General features: G+C 43.4%; 1 protein-coding gene across 2 annotated transcripts in view; it reads left to right on the top strand.

The window, feature by feature from the left end:
- Positions 1-502: 502 nt before the first annotated feature.
- asap3 (ArfGAP with SH3 domain, ankyrin repeat and PH domain 3) overlaps positions 503-24,035 on the top strand; it is a 37,882-nt gene continuing 14,349 nt past the window's right edge. For both annotated transcript variants that reach the window (XM_080413730.1, XM_080413729.1), the window contains exons 1-12: positions 503-887; positions 5,564-5,636; positions 9,825-9,970; positions 13,764-13,838; positions 15,095-15,144; positions 15,771-15,894; positions 17,117-17,202; positions 18,174-18,249; positions 21,073-21,159; positions 21,757-21,866; positions 22,904-22,973; positions 23,157-23,244. In XM_080413730.1, coding sequence (XP_080269856.1) covers positions 756-887; positions 5,564-5,636; positions 9,825-9,970; positions 13,764-13,838; positions 15,095-15,144; positions 15,771-15,894; positions 17,117-17,202; positions 18,174-18,249; positions 21,073-21,159; positions 21,757-21,866; positions 22,904-22,973; positions 23,157-23,244 — 1,117 coding nt within the window. In that variant the 5' untranslated portion in view covers positions 503-755. The remainder of the gene's footprint in view (positions 888-5,563; positions 5,637-9,824; positions 9,971-13,763; positions 13,839-15,094; positions 15,145-15,770; positions 15,895-17,116; positions 17,203-18,173; positions 18,250-21,072; positions 21,160-21,756; positions 21,867-22,903; positions 22,974-23,156; positions 23,245-24,035) is intronic.

Below are 24,035 nucleotides of genomic sequence, written 5' to 3'. Positions count from 1 at the left end.
TTTACTGTAAAGTTGCATGTAAATATTGGTGATTGATTGAATACTTATTTGGGTTGCGTTTTTTTTGGCCTTGTTTCTAAAGTGTAGTTGCTTATTTTAAAGGTTGTTATAAATCAGTGGTTCTCAAACGTTTTCATGCCCCCCCCCCCCCAATTAACATGTAGCCTACTTGGCCACAGATCTGAAACATATTTTGTGCCAGGGACCCCCATAGAAGATTTGTGTATTTTAAATGTTTCAAAAACATACATTTTCCTAGAGTTTTCTTTGAAAATAGCAGATCTATGCGACGCGTTGTGAGTTTGTAGATCGTCTATTTTCAAATAGACCATGCATAATAGGTTTAAAGTGCTCATATGATGTGGCCCATTAGTTGCTTCTTTTAGGCTTGTTTTCCTAGACCTGGTTGCTTGTTTCTCTCGCAAAACGTGGCAACGCTGGTGCACCTCTCTCCACTCACACATTGGTTCCACACACACCACCAGTTTAGAGAGACGAGAGAGAGAAAGAGAAACACAACTCGGTCAAAGAAAGACTCAACAAGACCCGCTTCAGTCAAACTTTCAACGGCACATTTGCAGAGCCAGAGGAACTTTAACCACGAGGAATGTGAACTATTATTCCCTTCTTTCCTTTTGCGTTTTGAGGACCATTATCAATGGGAATACGACGGGGGCACATGAAACTTTGAGGAACTTTTCGCTGCACTGTAACGTAGTCGGAAGCCCTTTTTTCTTTTTCACCTGAAAGAAACCATGCCGGAGAGACTGAGCATCTCGGACTTCGTGGTTCTGACCACTGAGGACATGGCCTCTCCGCCGGGGTCATCGTCCAGCTTTCAGTCCAAGATGACTGAGTGTCGGAACACAGTGTCAGCGGTGGAGGAGGTGAGAGGACAACACTAACTACACACTACTACACACACCTTCCTTTTGTCTGTTGTTTACCTGTCTAGACCACTGGTTCTCAAACTTTTTAGCTTTGCGACCCAAACTAGTGGAAATAGCAGATCTGCAAGCTCCCAACGCGTCGCATAAGCTTGTAGATCTGCTATTTTCATTACTTCTTAAAAGTGTCTTTTTCGAATTTATGGTATTCCTCAGATTCTTGCTTTTATATTCATGAAATTATTTTGGGAAATGTTCGATTAGATCTTTTGGGGGTTCTATTTTTGGACTAATAATTAAAATATATATTTTTTTAGATGTAGGAAACAAAAACCAAGGGTTAATTACTCGCGACCCATAAACACCCACATATGGGTCCCGACCCACTGTTTGGGAAACGGTGATCTAGAGAAATCATGTGTCTCTGCTCTGCCATTAGTTGCAGGGTAACTAGATGATTGGATGGTTTGAGAACATTATAGCAAATATACGAAATGATGATCAAATCGTTTGAGATTTATAGCAAGTGCCCTTTGCTTTTACAGTGCAGCAGGTTGCAGTAACAGAAGAAGTTCCACTGTTGTTCACCTTTCACTCACATAGATGCAGGGCAAACTCCTGACAAAAAGCACACTTACACACTGTTTATAGACTAAATAATGGACACGAGACCCCCCCCCCCCCCCGACACACACACACACACACACACACACACACACACACACACACACACACACACACACACACACACACACACACACACACACACACACACACACACTCTGTCACTATCACTGTGTCACTGTGTGACCTAAATGTGGAAGAAGTCGGTGTCCAAAAACTCTTAGCCTATTGCGATAAAGATAGGTTTGGAAAGAGTGTTGATGATTCTCTGAACCACTGGAAAATGTAATACAGTGCAGAACAGATTGTGTCTGTTCATGCCTTCTATCTCTATGCTATTCTTGTTTGGAGGGATACTGTATAGGACACATCAGGTCATAGGTTATGATCGTGGTGATTTATGCATCAGTTTGTCCACGGCTGAGTTGTATAGGGTTAAATTAAGGTACTGCAGTAGTAAGTAGGCATAATACATAGAACACATCATGTCACACATGAATCAGACTGAAGACAGAACACACACACACACACACACACACACACACACACACACACACACACACACACACACACACACACACACACACTGATACGTACAGAACATACACATGACACATCACAGCAGACCAGAAGTGTGCCTATAGACATAATAGACTATTGTGTATGTGTGTGTGTGTGTCTGCATGTCGGTGAAAGCCAGTACTGTATGTTTGAGTGCATGGTACCCATTGCTTCAAGGGCTGTTGGAGGTCTGTGGGTTTGTTTGTTTGTTTGTTTGTTTGAAATCAATTCTCCTTTGCCTGTGTTTCCAGACGTCTTATGCCAGATGAGGAAGCCATAAGGGAAGTTACTGTGAATTCCCCCGTAATACAAATAATCGCAGTGTCTGCACAAATAGATCTTCTGTCTGCTTATTTCGCAGAACAAAACATCCTGATTCACCATTATACTGTTACAGCCAATGACATCCTTTCTGTTTTCAGTCAGATTGACCAACAATCAACAGTTTCTTTTTTTGGGGGGGGGAGTATATTCTTACAGAATGGTTGATAGAGCACATTAGTAAACTAATAGACTAATGTTAACATTTTAAAGTCTTACGTTTGAACATACCGTAGTTGACAGATTCTGTTTTACAGACCAAATATGCATTATTATAAAATAAATGTGAATGTAAGATAATGATTTTATCCCACAAAAAAATGAATCCATAGCATTGTGGAACGGAGCTCTTAGGGTAATGACAGTCACATGTCTGAAATGTGTGAAAGGCTGTGAGGTTTACACTGTCTGGAGCGAGCCTGACCTCACCTCACCAGCCCTGTGACTTGGAGACGGTCATGAGTGGACGGGGAGGCAGGAGGTCGGAGGAAGTGCTGCCAGATTTTGCGAAAGAAATAAGCAACTAGGTCTATGAAAACAAGCCCAAAAGAAGCGACTATAGGCCACATGAGCACTTTAAAACCTATATGCATCGGCTATTTGAAAATAGCCCATCTGCAAGCTCAATGTGAGCTTGTAGATCTGCTATTTAAAAAATAAAAATCGTGAAAAATTTAGAATATTTTTTCAATAACACAAATCTGGTATGGGGGGTCCCTGCCTCCCTGGCACAAAATATTTGCAGATAGGGCGTGGTCCGTGGACAAATGCATATTAATTGGGGGGTCCTTGACATGAAAATGTTTAAACCACCGGTTAACAACAGAAAAAACAAGCCCAAAGTCGCATATAATAAGCAGACTTGACATGGCAACACTGACAGGGAGAGGAGGTCGGAGGCTCTGGTGTCCGGCCCAAGAGTTTCTATAGAAGACCGTTCTCAAGAGTTTGCCCGCTGTATTTATGTGGGTCTAATATCATTATTTATGGTTATGACACGCTGGAAAATACATAACTGGAATACCTGCTATGGGAAGGGACTTGCTGGAATCCTACACATGTGCACACGCTCACAACAGGCACGCATACAGACAGACAGACAGACAGACAGACAGACAGACACACACACAGATGTAATGCAACTTAATAATCAGCCCTTTTATAGACTCATAGGCATAATATGCTCCCTGTGGTCTGCTCTGGACCAACAGATTGGTTAATGTGTGATCATGTGTGTTTAATGGTGGACCGCCATTGCAGAAAGAGAGGGAAAAAATGGAAGGATAAAATGGAAGGATGAGTGTGAATGAAATAAGCGGCACACAAAGAACAGGAATGGTTTCGTTTCATGGGCACAAAGTACCTTGTTTGGGAATGACATGGTTTGTTTTTGTTTGTCTATCTGTAAGTGAGTGAGTCATCATGCCAGGTTAATGGAGTAAATAAGGGTCCGATATCACTTTGAGATCAAATTGCACGCTCAGCTGCCAGGACGTGGCTTTTTGTAGAAAAGAATCCTGTAGGGTGCACCTCTCTCTCTCTCTCTCTGATACAAAAACACACAGCAAAATCCTTTTTTCTCTCGGGAGTGTAATTGACCCTAATGTGGGTCCGTGAAGTTTTAGCCGTGCAGACACGCTCTATGACAGCAGGTGAAACACGCAACCCCATGACGTGTGGAGGGTTTGTGTAACAGACAATAAGGAGGAGCAGGGAGGAGACGGCCAGTGGAGTGTCTGCTCAGACAGACTGACAGACAGACAGCATGCACCCTCATGTTTCAACACCAGCACATATTTGGGTGGAGCTGTTTTGTTTGGACATATGTCCCTGTTGATGGGACTGTATACTGTACGTAGCATGTGTTTCTGTGTGTGTGATTTTGAATAGGTTTTTTATGACTGACTGATTATCGCTGTGTCCGCCTGTCTTCTGCAGAATTTATGCGCCGTCGTGCAACTAAGTAAATCTGACTTTCGTGTGCTCCCCAACGGCTCTCCATCTCCCAACATGCGCAACCTGTTGCCTCAACCTGTACTAGCTTACTGTGTTTATTTTCCGTCTGCCAGCTGGCTTACCAAACAGTGCCTGCGTGTCTCCGATCACTGTGCCCATGCATTGTCCACACAGCACCGAGTGCCATTACGCAATACCCACAGTGTCTTTAATTAGTGAACTTACACCAAGGGAGTGGACTGGACTGGGAAAGACCAGGGCGTGTAAACGGCAAGCAGAGGGGCAGAGTCTCTGTTCTACTGCTCTAGATTACAGGCCAATTAAGGTTATTTCGGGTGACATGTGGGAGGGGAGCCATTATATGTCTAGTTCTATGAAACAAGTCGCTTGTATTTAAGAAAAATCAAGTGGGCTGTACTTTAAAGCACACAGACCTGCTTGATTGTGCTGCTGCTGCTGCAATGGAGCCAATTGAACAGTTCTGTCATGAGCAAACCCCACCCATCTCACACTGCAAGAGACTTAAACAAACACTATGCATGTATGTGTGTGTGCTCTGCATAATTATGTGAAAGGAAAGGATTTGCAAGGCAAGGTTACATATTTGTTGTTTGTTTTTAAAGTCAGTTGAAACCATGATGACTTTTACGACACGGTTGTTCGGCAAAGGATAAATAAGCTCTAAGTTGTTAAGCTGTTTGTCGCCAGTCTGTTATATGCAGTTTCATCATCATTTCTCACGCTAATATGTCTATCTGTCAGTCAGACAGACAGACAGACTCAGAGTCAGACTGTGAGTTTAGTGACATCAGAAGGGCTGACCCATGACAGTGCAAGACTGAGCTGATTGCGTTGCTGGCAGGTGCTGACTCAGTCATTCACCTGAATCGCATACCGTGAGAAAACAGAACTCTTAATTGAAAACACACACACACACACACACACACACACACACACACACACACACACACACACACACACACACACACACACACACACACACACACACACACACACACACACACACACACACACACACAGCATGAGAAATGTAAGCCAGACACGGTTCAAAATGAAACTCTGTGTTAGACATCAGAGCTTGTTTTTGTGAGAATCTCAAACTGCCCTAGGGCATCAAAGACATGAAAGCTTTATTTTCTCAACATTTATTTTTTCAATGCCACATGTATATTATTTTCTTTGTTGTGTTTCAGTCTCTGGAAATGGACCAGGGGACGTTGCAGAGGATGAAAAAGATGATCAAAGCTATACACACTTCTGGACTGAGTAAGTTTCCGTAACTCTTAAACATACACGCACGCACGCACACACCACACATACAGACATAATCAGTGATTCTCAACCTTTTTAAGTTCAAGGACTTGATATACACTAGGCCACGGGCCTCGAGGGCTGTCACGATTACAAATTTAAGTTGACAATTAATTGTCACACAAATAATTGCGATTAACATGTTTTTGGCATTGAGCAGTGGAACATATGAATACAAATTGAATTTCTGTTTGCCTTTTTAGGCTTCGAATCTGATATGACAAATAACTTACATAAATATATAAAGAAATTACTGACATATTTAATACGTTTATGAACATTTTATTTAAAAAAAATCAGTTATTTTCTACATTTGACAACATGGAAACGATTATGACGATTCTGCAAAAATAATGCATCTGAAATAGATGTCTGATTATGTAATAATTGTGACAGGCCTGGCCCCCATTTGATAAAAAAAAAGAAGAAGAAAAACATATCTGGCACCCTAATCTACACTGTAAAATCATCAGTGTTCATTTAACTTTGAGAGTGTAGAAACACGCTCGGAGTTACTGACACATAAGGGTCCATTTGGTTCCTAACTATCAGCCATTTAGCTGGGGACCCCAGAACCCCCTCAAGGACCCATGGGGGTCCCTGGACCCCATGTTGAGAACCAGTGGACTAAATCAAATGTGACCACTTATACCTAATGGACTGACTGTATTATGATGAACTATTTCTCACCAAGCATGCTTCTTCCGGCCCGTACGGCTGGCGTAGCGGTCCGGGCACCTAGGCTGCTGATGCAGCCTGACAGGGTGTCGCAGGTTCGAAGCCCGATCCTGACGACCTTTCCTTTGACTTCCCATCTCTCTCCCCATTTCCTATCTAATAAAGGCAGAAAAAGCCCAAAAATATAAAATATATTTTTTTTAAAAAGAGGGAAAAAGGGAGAAAAAAATTCAACATTATAAATACAATCACATGTCTATTGGCGGTTGAGTTTTAGGAATGAAATGATTTCATTCCTAAAACTAATCCATTTGCGATTGAGTGCTGCTAGAATAGTTATGGCTGTGTGAGCTGTTCAATGCTCAGGGGAGCCTCCATGGACAGATGACATCATGATCACAATGTGTTACTGTAGTGTAGGTGGAGTTGTTTATGAGTAAGACCCCTCGTTATGTGGCCATGGCGTGTGGGATGAGGAGTAATTGTGATTACTGAGGTCTGTGTGTTTCCAGGGTCCTTGCATGTGTGTGTGTGTGTGTGTGTGTGTGTGTGTGTGTGTGTGTGTGTGTTTGCATGTTTACTGTAAAACTGTCATGTGCATAGTTTTCCTCGCATGTGCTGCTTGCTTGCATTTGTGTATGTATGAATAAATGCACGGCGGGAGTGTGTACTCGTGCGTTTGAGCGTGTGTCCAATTAGATGTAGGATGTAGGATGTGTAGGATGTGTGTCAGGTCTACTGTGTGAGCTGCCCCACCCAACGTGTCTTCCACCGATCAAACCATTAACGTACTTGCATACAACAATGAAGCCTTCAGTGTTCAACAGTCCGCCAGAGCCCCACAGGTCAAGGAGTTTAAGTGTGTGTGTGTGTGTGTGTGTGTGTGTGTGTGTGTGTGTGTGTGTGTGTGTGTGTGTGTGTGTGTGTGTGTGTGTGTGTGTGTGTGTGTGTGTGTGTGTGTGTGTGTGTGTGTGTGTGTGTGTGTGTGTGTGTGTGTGTGTGTGTGTGGTTGTATGAGAGTGAGTGAGTGAGAGTGTATGCGGGTGCTTAGCACGTTTTACGTCATCATGCCTTCCCATCATCCACAAGAATCACTCAAACGTTCAGAACAACAGTCATCCATTGAACACGATCACCTCCAAAATGCATGTTGGAGAGAGAAGGGGTTTCAGAACGGATGTTTTTCAGTTGGGGTTTTTCTCTGAGCTACCTCACAAGCCTGGTTCCCATTTCCCCTCAACTCATAGTTTTTGAGAAATCATGAGTCAGGGGACAAGCACCCCAGAATTAGCCAACCAGAGTTGTGTAGGTCAGTAGTAGTGCTGCTACACGGGTTAGATGATACACTTACTACAAAACTATTTTTCAATATTCTCTGTTTGTCACCGTCTCTCCATCTCTCTACCTCCTTTTAAATTGTTCTCTCATTTTTCCTCCTTTCTCTTCCTTCTCTTCTCTCCTTTCTTCTCCTTTTAAGTAGAATCATATGGGGCGCTTCGCTTCCAGTAATGTGAGGACTGAAGCAGAGCGCCCCTCTCCCCCACCCCTGCTGAACCCCTCAATCAGTCCTGATGTTTCTTATGCTGAACAGCACACACGCACACACACACGCACACTCGCATGCACGCAAAAACACATGCACGCTTGTCTATATTCCCTTTTTTCACTCTCTGCTCCTTTTAATGGCTGATTTATACTTTGTCATATGACGGAGTCGTGCACCGGCGAAAACAGCCATGCTCTTCAAGCTCACAACACGTCGCGGATGCGCTGCGTTGTGAGCTTGTAGATCAGCTATTTTCGGCGCACGCCTCCGTCGTACGATGAAGTGGAAATCGGGCTTATCCTCCTAACCACCACTTCTCCGCTGGCCTCTGCCAAGATGCTGTGGAGTGTGTGTGTGTGTGTGTGTGTGTGTGTGTGTTTGTGTTCTCTGGCAGAGTGACAGTCTTGTGGTTCTCCAGTGGTTTCTAGTAGTTTAAGGTCATCCATCAGAGCTCCACTGTGACTCAGTCGTTTGTCCGCTTGATATACAGATGTTTGCTGTTAGTTGCACTTTGATTTCTAGTTATGTTATTAGTCAGTACATCACTAATACAGTCAAAGCAAATTCTGTTGTTTATTAAGACTTTGTGCCCTTTGCTTTTCGTTTTTCTTTTTTTCTCCTCTTCTCTCTCTCTCTCCCTCTTTCTGCTTAAGCAGGACGTTTTCCTACAATACTTCCACGTTCTCTCCCATAATTCACTGTTCTTTTGCCATAAACTGCTTTTTTGGAACGCTCTTGTTCCATTCACTGCATTTGTCGACCCGTGTCTGACAGATACAGTCCGTTTACCATAGCCATAGTATTGTCCTGGATTCCAGACCAGACCAGACCAGAGCCTTGGAGACAGACTGGCTCTTTTATGCTGCTTATTTCTATTTCTTTCTGTTTAGTCTGCTGTGGATATTTCCACTGTCAGGCCCAGTTCAGGCCAGTCTTGTCCAATCCATACTGTATGCTCTCTCTCACTGGCTGCTTCTATTCTCTATCTACAGCTAGTCAAATGTCAGTGCCTGTCTCCTAAATGTTCCAGGGTCAATGAAAGCATTTGTATACTAAACGGGACTAAGGAGACATTGTTGGATAATTCAAATAGGGTTTAAAAAAACTGGGACAAAATATTATACACAGCAAGCATAGCATAGTGAGTATGAGGCAAATTGTGAATGGAGATATTCATTAACAAAACACCCATCTACAGTGTCTCAAAATGTTATATGACTGACTGTATTCACACCCTGTAGGGTTGGGGCCCCCATCCCCTGAGTATGATAAGGAAGGGGAAAACGACCATGTAAATATGAACCATGGCCTTCAGGTCTCACTAACATTTGTTTTAATATCTCTCTTTAAGTAGGGTTCAATTAATAGCTTGAACCACTTAAGCCCTATTTTATAATTCTATGATGGCGTCTCACGACGAACATAGCCGATCTACGGAGCTCAGCCCGTCGATATAAACTTACCAAACCGGGAGATCACAAAGGTCGCGACCCTGGGGGAAAGTGACCTTTGGAGGTCTGGAGAAACATCAGTCTCCCTGACTTATGAGCCTCGGCCTGTCTCCCAACCCAGGACGAGCGGGAAGGCAGCTCCTGATTTAGTCCATATGCTTGGTGTAACCATGACGAGAGTTAACTACAGGCCAGATGCAACCTCATTAAAGTTTTCATGACATAGAACTGGAATGACAGGCTGTGTTCTCATTCTACTTCCATCTTGGAATATATTGTATATACTGTAACATAATGTATTTTGTACGTCGTATAGCACTCTAAAGCTCCATTTAGGTGTACTTCTTTCAACACATTCTAATCTTGAAAATCTGTTCTTTTTGGCAACACTGTTGTGCGAGTATAAGTTAAAATGCTACAAACGCTCGATTTATAGTGTGTTAACCTAACTGTGCATGTTGTTTTCAGACCACGTGGAGAACAAGGAGCAGTACATTGAGGTGTTGGAGAACTTGGGGAACAGCCATCTGACCCAGGACAACAACGAAGTGTCCACAGGCTTCCTCAACCTGGCCGTGTTCACCAGAGAGGTCACAGCACTCTTCAAGAACCTGGTGAGAGAGAGGAGATTGAGGAGGAGGAGGTGCACGAAAGGAGGAGGACATGGGGGCAGGATGAGGAAAAGGAAGGAGTGTAGAGGCTTCCTCAAATTAGCTGTCTTCACCAAAGTTCAACCGCGGTTCCCGAAACCTGTTGAGGAGAGAGGAGGAAAGCTGGATGACAGCAGGATAGAGGGAGGAGGAGGTGATGGGAAATTGGAGAGAGGTGTTGTTGGGGTGGGGGAAGGGGGGGGCTTCCTTAAATGAGCTGTCTTCACCACGATTCAACCACATGCTGCAGAACCTGTTGAAAAGGGAGGTACTAGTAGGGAGGGAAAACAAAGACTGTTGACTCCATACATCTGTTCACAGAGGGAGGGAAGCTTTCTGTTCAGCCTATACATTAGTTTAGTATTACATGGTAAAATAGATCTGATGTGGTTCTATAACTCCATCTCCTCTGTTAACGCACATCCTGTGCTGTTGACTTAAATGAGACCTGGGTGTTGAGTGGTCGTCAAAACACTGGCCGCTCCACGCACACACTGCCATCACTAAGCAGTGATTTAACCATGTTATGAGGTCATTAAACTGTGTGTGTGTGTGTGTGTGTGTGTGTGTGTGTGTGTGTGTGTGTGTGTGTGTGTGTGTGTGTGTGTGTGTGTGTGTGTGTGTGTGTGTGTGTGTGTGTGTGTGTGTGTGTGTGTGTGTGTGTGTGTGTGTGTGTCAGAAGAGGAGAACTATCAATTGGAAGGCCAAGAGGGCACAGGAGCATTTCTGTCAGTGGCAGGAGAGCACCAAATCCATCAACAGTGTGTGTGCACGCATTTATGCGTGGCCTGTCTATATAACTGTACAGGGAGTGTTTTTTTTTAACAGCTGCACACAGGCGCCTCTTGACTCTCCGAAATCTGGAGCAGTCCGGAACCCTCCCACAGTGATAGTCTCCATAGCGATGATAATTCATCCCAGGCGTCTTATATGCGGGTGGGACACACCACACACAGAAATAGACCCCCTCCCCCTCACAGTTGTCAATCAAGGCCATGCAGAGGAGAGGGAGCAGGCCTTAAGGAAGCAAGCAACGAGGAAAACTAACCCAGGTTGATTTAAGGACTCGTACTGTAAATTCAACCTGAGTGCTCTCATATGTGTTGTGTGTGTGTGAGTGTGTGTGTGAGAGAGACAGTTGGCTTATGCATGCACGTGTGCATGAAAGTGTCTTTGTGTGTCTGTGCACGCAGGTATGCAATAATGTGTTGGCCAGTGTGCCTGTGTTTCTGTGTGTTCAGTGTTTTGGGAGCTGGTATTTCCCAATGTCGGAACAGCAGGCTTGTCCTGACCTCATGTGTTGGAGGCCACCCAAAACAATCAGGGAAGGTTGAACTCTCCTCCTCTAGTCAATATCAAGGTGAACTCAATGGTCAGCTCAGTCAAGGAAGTGGTTGGATATTTGTTTTCTTTAAGAGGTCACTGCGAAGAGACACAGCAAGAGTTTTTTCCCCCGAGGCCATCAGAGCCCTGAACAATGACAAAACAAAACAAAACTTGCCAAGTCAAACGCCTTCAATCTGTAAACACCCTTTTTGCTCACAACAGGGCATACACTGTCTTTATTCTCCCTCTTTTTGGAACAAAACCTCCTGCACATGTACTTTGCACATATTTAATTTGCACTATAAGTTTTACTGCATATTCTTTGTATCCTGGTTGTCAAATGATTCTCCCTTCATATTCTGTTCATTGATGCTAAAGTTTTACCTTTACTTGCTTATATATAGTTATTGTTAGCACAGTCTGTGGAGAATAATCACTCTCAACTTATATGAGTGTTAAATAAACCCCTTTGAATCTTTTGAACTTATGTGATTGGATTAGTTACTAATCCAATCAGGAACAATTGGAAAAAGTCATAAGATTTACAAAAGTCTTTATTAGGCCAATTCACTTTGCCAAGCCATAGTAATTGAAACAATGTATGCTGTGCTGCTGTTCCACATCTGCAGGAGATTTGCAGATCATTGTCAAGTACATTTAGCATAGATAGATAGTTAGGTAGTTACATAGACCTTTATTGATCCTGCGGGGGGGAATTTCCGTGGAAATCAGTCGCGAGAGGCAGCACAGCAGATCCAGAGTAGTAGAGAAGTAAGAGGTTAAACATGGTTCTTCTGCCTTGCCCTTGTCCCTGAGTTGGAAAAACTCAAACTAAACAGCATTATTTTGCACGGCCTCCTCTCTCCCGTCCTAACAAGCTGACACAGCCTGTGTGCCATTAACTAGAGCACACTGATAAGAGGACTGTTGGGTGCAGGCCAGGGTGGTTTGGCCTTGATTCTGGGGTGGTAGATTGTGCTTGTGTGTGTGTGTGTGTGTGTGTGTGTGTGTGTGTGTGTGTGTGTCCACGTCCACATGTGTGTGGACATGAGTTTGTGTGTGCCCGCGCGTAGACCTGTCACAATTATTACATAATCGCCTAATCGCAAATATTTTAGACAATCGCAATTATTTTTGCATAATCGTCATAATCGTTTCCATGTGGAAAAATGTTGATATACTTTCAAACATTTTCAAAAATAGTGGAAATAACAGATCTACAAGCTCTTAATGCGTCACGACAAAAACACGATTAAATTGTCAATCACAATTATTTGTGTGACAATTAATCGTCATGTTGTCATAATCGTGACTGCCCTGCCCGCCTGTGTCTGTGTGTTTTAGATGTCATTCTAATACGTGTGTCCATGTCCCTGCTGGAGCTTATCTAGCTCTTATGAAAACAAAGTGAGAGAGAATAGGATACAGACGCGGTTTCATCATCAGTTCAACATTCACTGCTGACTCAATGGCATCTCAATTGCTCTCGCAAACCGCATAATGAATACCAACATCCTCCAACACTGTACATAAACACTTCATAAAACTTGATTCTGTAATGTTCCACTGGGACCCCCCCCCCAAAAAAAATCTTCAATGGTGCAAATTATTGTCCTGTGTTTTCTTTTTGGTGATTCACTTGTCCAAGGGGGACTGAATCACCGGGTTCATAATGTTAACCACGTTCATTCCCAGAAACATTCATCTTCCCGGGGGAGATGAGAAGAATGCGTTCTTGCGTAGGACTTTGTGAGATAAGGAAAGGGAAAGTGATGGCCTGTTATTATAGGATATGTGCATTATGTATTGTATGGTATAGATACATGCAGAAAACTGGAGTGGAACAGAAAAAACATGTTTGGTAGGTACTGTACTATGTACTGGAGATTCCCGTTCAATCACTGCAGTATTACTCCTTGAACTGAATCTATAATCATCTCTTATACTTATACATCATGATGTTAGCTTTTGCATATTTGTCTGTCTTCCCCCTTCACTGTAACGTAATCACGTTTATTATGCCATTCCGGTATCAGTAGAGACAGCCAAATATGACTGCTAGCATGCTTGCTCACTTACTCATGCTGGTCATGTAGCTACTACACTGTAATTAACCACTTAAGCCCTATATAGATACTCACAATGTGTTGCATAACATGTTGTGAGTTTGTTGATGTGCTATTTTTGAAAATCGAGAATTTTACTTAAACTTTTTGATTTTCACCTACTGTATAATCACATTCCCAAAATAGGGATGCCAGGGATAAAGTGCCAGGGATAAAGAGTTGAACCAGATGCATATCTATTTCTAACTAGACAAATATCAACATCTACTGTAACTTGCTTGCTTACTTCTCCCGCTCTCCTATTTTCCCACCTCTCTTTGCCTCCCCCAACCCCTTTCCTCCCCCATCTGTCATCCCACCCACAGGTGCAGAACCTCAACAACATGATGGCCTTTCCTCTAGAAAATGTCTTGAAGCCCGAGCACAGAGACAGCAGACTAGTGAGTCTATTATTATATAATGTGAACAATGCTGCTGCTGTACTGCTGTTAGTGAAAGTAAGCACACGTCACAAACACAGAGAATGGCTTCATTCACCTTTTACGTGAGCGTATGAGAATCCCTTTGATTTTTTTAGCTCCCATAGTGTACGCAATTATGCTGAACAGGTCTGTATGGTTTCGTTTTTCCTGTCAATTGTTTGGTTAAATTTGGAAACTGTTTTGCTTATGCCAGGCTTAAAAGCCTAATTAATAAGCTAACAACGCGACGTTTCATTGTGCGACAGAGTATAAATTAGGCCTTAATGTTACTGTAAGTTACTGCACTGTCACTGTCTGTGAGACAACTGTTTTGACAGCTGGGCATTTATTCTAACTGTCTGCTGGGCAAGGCAAAGACCTTTGGTAGACTACTGGTGCAATGTAGATAGCTCAAATTCCTGTTCAACCACATAGCAGAATACATCCTGTACATCCTAAGTAATAGTACTGTATGTTCACACCCTTATACTGTACATAAATTATCTACTGTCTAGGAAGACTTGCATTGGCACCAAATTCTACATCACATTGTCCTTGACTGTCTTATAGTCATAACAACTACGTACAAATATACAGTACCAGTAACTGGTCGCATTCTGTCCAGGAAGATATTACTCTGCTGCAGTAAACCTCTTAAACTAAACATAGTTTTATCTCAACGTTTATGAATATGTATATTACAGAGTGTAATAACAGCATGGCTTTCCTGTGCAATCGAAAACTATGTTTTCAGAAACCGTAAAATGAAGTTGTATTTATCTGATAAATATTATATATTTCTGGTACATTTCCTGTGCCTGCGTCATTTTGGCGCGAGTGTCAGGGGAAGACACAGATAAATACCAATCCCGTTCTATACGGCTGGCCCCTTCGGTGCCACATCATAAAGTATTTCACAATGAGCGTTTTCTTCAGCCCTTTTTTTATTTATCTCTTATTTATTATAATCATTACTAAGTGCTCACCCTGCCTAAACCCCCCAGACCAGTCACACACCAAAATTTTGCTTGGCTAAGTCGTCTTTTTCCGAGCTCCGTGCTGGAGTCATGTCATGTAAGGTGAACGTTCATTGTGAGTTTAGATTACATGCATTTGGGGTTCAGTGTTTATAGCCATCGAGAGGAAGTCTGGATCAGATGCTCTCTTCTCTTGTTCTGTCCATATGTTTGACATATGCCCCCCCCCACCCTCTCTGTTGCTCTAATCCTTCTCAGGAGCTGAAGAAACAGATGGAGAAGAGTTGGAAAGAGTATGACATAAAGATGTAAGTGGTGAACCATGGTCTTCGTAGTTATGAGCACCTATAACGTGCTGTTCTTAAATCTACTTTAAATTTGATTATAACACAACTCTAGATCTGCAAGCCCTTTTCCCCAGGAGAGGAAAGAGTTTAGTCCAGGACAGGTGCGATTGCTGCTGTGGAATCACTGCACATTTACAGTCCTTGTTAGATTTTAGGTATTTTCAATGGGCTTCTTCCCCTTGGCTGTTCTCTGTTACAGCTCAATAAAATAAAACCAAGGCACTCGCACTTTGCTGTCTTGATTTCATCTTGGCATTACAGCGGTGGCTTAAATTGCTTTGTAATGCTGTAAGCGAGACTCAGTTCTTCTATACTGTCCTTTATCTGATTTCCTACTCATTCTGGATAATGTGAAGGAATAAAAAGTATTTGCAAGCGTCCACAATTGGACAAAAAGAAAGTACAACTACAAAGCCTGAATACGTACTCTCTAAAAGAATGTAATAAACAAATCTTTCTTTCTTTTGTTCTTTATTTCTTTTGCTTTCATTCTTTCTTTCTATTGTTCTTTCTTTCTTTCGCTTTCTTTCTTTGTTTCTGTCTGTCTCTCTCTCTCCGTCCTTTCATCCACCCCTCCACTCATCCAGGGCTAAGCTTGAGAAGGAGAGGAAGGAGAAGGGCAGACAGCTGGGGCTGATCAGGACGGAGGGATCAGACGGAGGAGAGGACATGGAGAGAGAGAGACGGACCTTCCAGCTGCAGATGTGTGAGGTGAGGTGTGGCGGTGGCGGTGAGGGGGGATTACTGCCAGTCAAAATACCTTACCCAGGCACCTTTTCATGGAATACCAGAGGTGGACCGGGTTCAGATTCCTTGGGTGGTCTTGGTAGGGCACTTAGCTCCAAATTTCACGGATGCTCATCATCTGCATTCTGCACGAGCAGGGTTGATTCCTAGCAGCTGTCAGACACTATTAACTTAAATTAACTCAAAATGCATAGCGGCTAAGTGAAGTCTGACCTGCATGTGTGTCATGCCAGGTCTTGTAGGTCTGCACACGTGGTCGTATACGGTAGAAGGTAGAGTTTAAGGGATGGTAACGTTGCTCCGCTCTCATGAACTTCAGCTGAAAGCCACTCAGTGAGCCCCCTGTCAAATTAATTGGCTGTGCTTATACAGTACACACAGGCACGGTTGACATACGCTCAGGGAAGCTCCAATCCACATGAAGATACAGTTTACGATCCCTGAGAGAAGTGCTGCTGAGTGCTGACTGAGACCAGCTGTTGAGACAAAGAACAGAGTAATGCCCAATTTATACTTGGTTGCACGCCGTGTATCACACTGAAAATAGCTGATCTACAAGCTCGTAGATAGGCTAGCTTGTAGACCGGCGCACAACTAAGTATAAATCAGGCATTGCTATAAGTCTTGCTCCACTGCACACTTTTTCTTTGCTTCACCCTCTCTCTCTCACACACACGCATGCACACGCACGCACGCACGCACACATGCACAGAACCCCCCCCCCCCCAGCTCCACTCTCTGCCTTGGCCACAAGACAGATGGATGGATTCAGACTGGGGGTTTTATGGAGCAAGGACAATGTAGTCATTCCTTCCACAGAGCAAAAAGCCATACAGCTCGCTCACCCAAGGCTTTTTCCTACCTTTTTCAAACATGCATTAAGATTTAAAGCAGGAAAGGAATGGGTCAGACAAGGCCTTGGTTCTTCGTCCTTGTTATTCTGCGTTTCCCAAAAACGTTTTCCATATTTTGAGAAGGAATACACTCTTCAGGGATCGCTGACATGGTGGACCGGTGAAATATGGTGCACACACCCTTTCAAAATAAAAAGCACCATAAAACACGTCCTATTCAAAGGATGCTGTTTAGTCTAGGATGAGTCCTACATTATGAGTGCTACTGACAAGTGGTCACTTTGTGCCTTGAACTGCCTTCTTCATGTTTGTGCACATTTATACAATTCTAGTACCTTCTGAAGATCCAAGAGCTGAAGGTTCGCCAGGGGCCTGACCTTCTCCAGAGCCTCATAAAGTACTTCCAAGCTCAGCTCAGGTTGGTTTCACTGAATATACTATTCACAGTTGTCTATATTGAAAATTAGGCTGTTCTTGTGTGGAAAAATGACACTTCTCCTTCACACAAGACGGTTATTAAAGCTAAGTAGTATTATGCACAATAGACTCAACTGTTGATATATGAAGCATGTCTTCAACAACATACCTTGCAATCAGTCTGTTTAGCTCTGCCTGGCTTATGGACTGGAACAGACGGTGCTGTTCTTTATATAGCTCAATGGTGCTGAGGTTAGAGTGAGAGTAGAACGCTGGATGACACCTCTATTGTGGGCTACATTCACATAAAGTAACGAGTAAGTAACAAGCCCCAGTAACTGTATAATTGAATTGGGAATTAGTAATTACTAGTTACCACAAAAAGTAATTTATAGTACAGTAACACATTACTTAGTTATGTAACTCCAGTCCCAACACTGGTGACAAGTAACTGTGAAAACACCAAATCGGCTAAAAGAATATAGGTGGGGAAGGTGATTTAAGAAAGACCTTATCCCTACTAAGGAACTGCTGTCCCTTCAATTATTACAGTGGAGATGTTTGCTGGTCCACCAGTAAAAAGCTGTGCTGGTTGTACTGGGCAGCTCCCAGGTACTTTGTAGGATCTAGGATGTGAATGTGGCTGTCAAGCAGGGCGTTGCTGAAAAAGAGCTTACATGCTCACTCAACCTGCTCTGGATAAATGAAGAGTAAACACAAGTGATGCAAGGCCTTCCTTTTCAAATCCTGATATGGAAATCATATGGACTTGATTTTTTTTTTAACTTAATTTTATAAGCTATTATTAACATAGTTAAAGTTTTCCCTTTCCAAATCCTACTATGAGTTTTATGTGGCATCTGAGTAGTTCGTACAGCCTCGGTTGTGTGGTGTTTTGGTTGGTATGTGAACTGGAATGTCTTTGACCGATACGCCGTCATGACTCAGCGCTTGTTGTTTTTCTGCGCTCAGTTTCTTCCAGGAGGGCCTGAAAGCTGCAGAGAACCTGACCCCCTTCATCGAGAAGCTGGCCACCTCTGTTCACACGGTAAGTACAGGATCTGGTGGTTTGTTTGGTTTGTCTGTCTACAAGTATGACATATTCACCGCTTGTTATTTGCCATTCTCTTCAATAGATCGAATGTAAATTGTTCATACATACTGCTGTATACATGGAAGGGTGTTCCACGACCCTTTGGACGAAATATATGCATTTCAAATTATGTGTCTAGAGCAGGGGTCTTCAACGGGGGGTCCGCCAAATCTATGTGAGATTTTTTTTTTTTTTTTTTACACTTTTTTTACACTAACCACCAAGTACAGAGCCAAATGTCAAGTTTACTAAGTATTGAGGGTTTATAAGTGGTTAAATGTCTGGAAAATACACATTAACATGAATCCAAAATATAAAAGCTTGCAGATCGGCTATTTTCAGCATACAACCAAACTTGTGTAAAATCTGCCATTACGACGCCATCAAGGCCCACCAAAATATTTTTTTGCAGACAAAATCAACTGTAGATTTTGTCGACTAAAATCTTATGATATTTAGTTGACTAAAACCCGACTAAAACTTTTCAGATGACTAAAATATGATTAAAACTGTCATTTTATTGAAAAGACAAACTAAATAAAAATTTGCTGTCAAAGTTAACACTGGAAGCTATCTATAAAATCTATGAAAAAGTTTAATCTGCAACACAATTTTACATGTAGAAAACACAATATGTAGTGGGGGGGGGGGGGGGTCCCTGCTTCATCTCTCTCTCAGCTAAGGGGTCCTTAGCCTGAAAAACGTTGAAGACCCCTTGTCTAGAGACAACACGGTTGTGGGACTAAGACTAAATTAGCCTTCGCACTCACAACCCAGCCTGATCTCCAGAGAATACCGTAACATTGCACGGAACGAGTGCACTTCATTCCGTGGATAGTCGCCTCGGAACTCCCAAATTGCGTGCATATGTACGGCGAGTCCCACGGTGGGCGTAACCAGTCGCAACACGGAAAAACCCGGAAGCAGAGCAGTCCGCACAATAAAATTTACGATTCTGTGCCTATCGGTACATAACTCAAACGGCGCTGAGTAGGCACAGGCGAATGTCCCACCGTTCAGGACGGCAACTCGGTCGCCTTAGCTCCCTCGGTGGTCCTTCACGGGGTGACAATTCGCCTGTGACTGCGCGCCTCCGAAATGGTTTTGTCACAAAGGCAGCGCCGTACCATATGCACGCAATTCGGGAGTTCCGAGGCGGCTATCCACGGAATGAAGTGCACTCGTTCCGTGCAATGTTACGGTAATCTCTGGAGATCGGGTTGCACAACCACCTGCCCACCGGCCACCGTGTGGAGGCAGGGGTTTGATTTCCCCCTCGGTGCCTTCGGCTTGGCCAGGCTCTCCAAACGAGTTCGCCGATGAGAAGCCGGCAGGGGAGGGAGCTCTCTGCCGCCGCACTAGTGACTTCTACACGCCGGTCTGTTCAGCAAGGAGCAGAACTGGGAGGGATAGTGTGTTCCTCTGCACGCATTACATCCTCCCGGTGAAACTCCTTACTGTCGGGGTTGGAAAAGAAGTGCCATGGTGACTTCATGTGCATTAGAGGAGATGTGGTTGTCTACACACCAAACAGTAGGGTTTGGCAATGACCGGCAGGGACTATGCACATGGAGGGGGTGGGGACGACAACAAAATAGTAGATACAAGAAAACACTGTCAGAATGTCTGTCTTTGTTATGGATTCAGGACAGTATTAGTGTATTTGTCATCAGATTACTAGCTAGGAGGCCAAAGGTTAAAGAGTCTGCTCCGGCTGCTGTCAGCCTATATTTTCCTTTTAATCAATGCCTCAGTTTGATGTTATAAATAACAAAGACACACTCTCCCATGCACACTCACTGATGTTATCACTCACCACCACAAGGCACACAGGCACAAGGTTTTCTCCATTAGTCATCTCTACTTCAGTCACAATAAGGGACAACACTGTGGCCCCACAGAGACCGTAAGTCACATGCAGTTTAGAACAAGTTTCAGACAACAGTTGTGTAATGGCTATTGCGCTGTTTCACTGTTTACAGAGCTGCCAAAACCTCAGCCTATTTACCCTTCCAGAACCAGAGAGTTCTGGAAGGGGATCTGAACCCACAGGCAGACATTCATTAGGGGCAATTCCCAGAAATGCTCTGCCATTTGCACAAAGATGAAACTGAAAGCGTTCCTCATTTTAATTCTTTCCCTAGCACACAGCTCTTTCTCTAACCACTGACAGGTTGCAGGTCTGCGCACAGAGCAAGCTTTCTCACTGAATTTGGGTACAGCGGTGGAAACTAATACTTGATGCCGGGGCAGTTAGAAGTTTTTCTGGTTCTACATGGGAGAGCAGATACTAGCCCAGACAAGTCAAACCTCAGTGTCTAAAGGGAATTTTAGAAAAGTTATAAACAGAGGTCTATGATGCAGTTCCCAGGAAAAAGGCTCTAATGTTCCCAATGATTTCCCTTATGTGGCAGGGAAGATTGGTCAAGCAAGATTACTGCTTACACTGACAACCCCCCCAGGAACACACACCCTAGCTTTCCTCTGTTCTACATTATTTGAGCCATCAAGTAAAAGCTCTGATGTATTACTGTTCCACACCCAGATAAAGAGGCCACATCAGGAAAACATTTACTGTGATCCAATGAATATTGGAGATGTTTTCTCCTCTGTTGAAAACATCTTGTGTTTCCAATTAAACCAAACTCTAGTTGCTGTAGCCTAAATGAATGAGCTGACCACTGTGTGTGGTGTGGTGTTGTGTGGGGTGTGTGTTTGGGCGTTTGTGTGTTTGTGTATTTTATCTACTGTATGTGTTGTACTTTGTGTATACTGCAGGTACGTCTTGACCAGGACGAGGAGGTGCGACAGCTCTCTCATTTGAGAGATGCCCTCAGATTGCAGTTACAAGTGGAAGGAAAGGAGGTATGCTAAGCCATAACACTCTATTACCACTCTGGAGTATACAACTTTAATGCTTTAAACAAACACACGTCTTTTGGTGTTGAACAGAGTTTGTATGCAACTCTGCAAAACCCTGCAGGATATTTTACTATACAGACACAGTAGTACTCTACTCACTTAGCCTGGAAAAGGATCAGATTAGGTTATCTCTAATATGATTATCTCTAATGCTAATCATATTTGCCCCTGCAGAAAGTTTTCAAAAGCATGCATATCTTAAAAACAACCCCAAAAACACCAGGTACTGGACAGTGGGCAGAAGGATTGAGTCTCCACACTAGACAATGCCCCCATATTTTTGTATTGGTATACGACGTGTCGAGTGTCAGGCTGAAGAAGAGCTTGACGCTTTAAATGTCATTGGTATTCCCATAAATGTTCATGGGAGCATTGTCTAGTCAGTGTGTGTGGACTCTATATTTGACTACTCCTCCCTTTGGTCAGTTAGTGACTGTTTCAGATGGTTTGTCATTCCTTACACCTGCTGTATGTTTCACAACCAGTGGATTAGCCAACTGGTGGTGTGAAGTGATGTCTTATATTTTTCCTTTCTCTCAGGACTACCTGAACAGGAAGAACTCTGGCAACGGCTACAGTATCCACCAGCCACAGGGCAATAAGAAATATGGGACAGAAAAATCTGGCTTCCTGCTCAAGAAGAGTGATGGGTAGGTATGGAGGCATGGTTGGAAGGAGAGGGGGGGATTATTTTAATGTTAAAATTGTATTCCCATAAATGGTATAGCAGTCTAGTCCCCTGCCTCATCAAATCACATGCACCCCCCTTCTACCTCTCATTTCTCTTGCATCTCCCTAACCTCTCTCAGCGTTGTCTTCAGTGTAAAGAAAATGGTACAGGGATTGGATTTATGAAAATGGCCCGATAAACAGTAGGAAACAGAGTGTAGAATGTGAAGTACTGGTTATGTATTGGATCATTCTTTTGGGAGACCTGGATTTCTACTTCCAGTAAGTTTCCCCTCGTTCAGACCTGGGTGGAGAGACTGGAGCAAAGATGGGCTTTTAGTTGGAGAGAGAGAAGGGGGAACTCAGACTTCATTTACCCCAGCTGGTCTTCATTATTGTGGGGTTGAAGATTCAAGGAGGGGGCCCCTCCTCTGGAACTTACTGGCAGACTAGCTAGCTGAGTGGATCCAGCTTTTACGTCGTAACCCCCCTCTCACACACACACACACACACACTTGCACATACATTTCACATACTGTGACTCAGAGACAGATTATGGTGAGATAAGATGAGAGGATGTGGTTCAGTACGGTGATATGGAGACGAGAGAAGAGTAAACAACTCTCAGTTCATTGATACAAAACAGAAGATTCTTACCTGATTGAATTTAGGTAATATAAGCAAGAGTACTGTGTGAACGGGAGTGAGTTTGGCCAAGCACAGAGTGCAGGTTACGGCTCTTCTGTTCCAGGGAATACCCAAAGCACTAACCTGAGTGATTAACTTAACCCATTCAATCCGGGAAAGTTTCAGAAATCTGTTAGGCATTTTAGAAGGCATTTTTTTAATCGACCTCAGGTCTAAATGGGAACAGCCAATATTTGAAAAGTATCAAAAATGGACTTCAGAGTTAAATGAACACTCAGGATTTTACCGTGCATATGCACTGTGTGACTGTTGTCTTCTTTAACAGCATTTGGAGGTGACACTTTAACGTGAATGGCTTGTCCTCTTGCAGGATCAGGAAGGTGTGGCAGAAGAGGAAGTGTGGGGTCAAATATGGCTGCCTGACCATCTCTCACAGCACGGTGAGGACAGACACGGGGCCTAACACGTTCAATAGACATTTAAATCCAATGGGCTTGCACACCACTCCAACCCACTGGCTTTTAAGTTGAATTGTGTTCCATCAGTACAACAAGGTACAGCAAACTAAATCCATGGCTGACCAGAATGTCTGTCTGTCTGTCTGTCTGTCTGTGTGCACTCAGATCAATCGACCACCAGCCAAGTTGAACCTGCTGACTTGTCAAGTGCGCCCTAACCCTGAGGAGAGGAGGATATTTGACCTGGTCACACGTAGGTTCACCCCATATCACCTCAATGCACGCGCGTTTATAATTATTATAATTATAATGTGTTTTTATTGATGTCTCTATGAGAGTTGCTGTAACACCTTAATTTCCCCTCTGGGATGAATAAAGTACGTACGTACGTACCTACCTACACACGCACACACGCACGCACGCACGCACGCACGCACGCACGCACGCACGCACACACGCACGCACGCACACACGCACACACACACACAACCTCCGCCAACATAGTCCTGCCCTGAGCATTAACAACCGGTGAAGTCTCATGCAAGAGTCATTTGCAATGCAGCTGGCTGCGTGATGTTAGTTCCCTTGGCCCAAACATTGATACAAATTATGACCAGATTATGTTTTGTTTGGAAATAAACCGTAGATGACTTTTATCTGCACGGTGGTGATGTGAAACAGGTGTGAATCTCTGGCTTTTGCCAGGTTCATACCACATTAGTCACACGGACGATTTATCCAACGCTGCCAGTATTATTTTACGGTATCTTACAGTCTCTCTGCCTCCCATTACATAATGAGCTTCTTTAATCTTTAATACACAGTCAAATTCTCCTTCATTTAGTGTACATTTATTCATTCATTCTCAGAGTTAAAGCTGCAATCCAAAGCTCATGTTTATAAAAAAACATAATTTTAACAAGTGTTTATGGTCGAGTATGTTGATACAATTTAACTAGCACATCTGCAGTGGTTGGATGTGGTATAGACACTGGTGTCGGGTATAGGACACTTAAGGCCCACGCATGCTACCAAATGAGGTGG

Source organism: Gymnoscopelus braueri, assembly GCF_963280865.1.
Source record: "Gymnoscopelus braueri genome assembly, chromosome: 19".
Lineage (NCBI taxonomy): Eukaryota > Metazoa > Chordata > Actinopteri > Myctophiformes > Myctophidae > Gymnoscopelus > Gymnoscopelus braueri.
The sequence above is the reverse complement of the archived record's forward strand: the minus strand, read 5'-3'. Positions and strand labels throughout refer to the sequence as shown.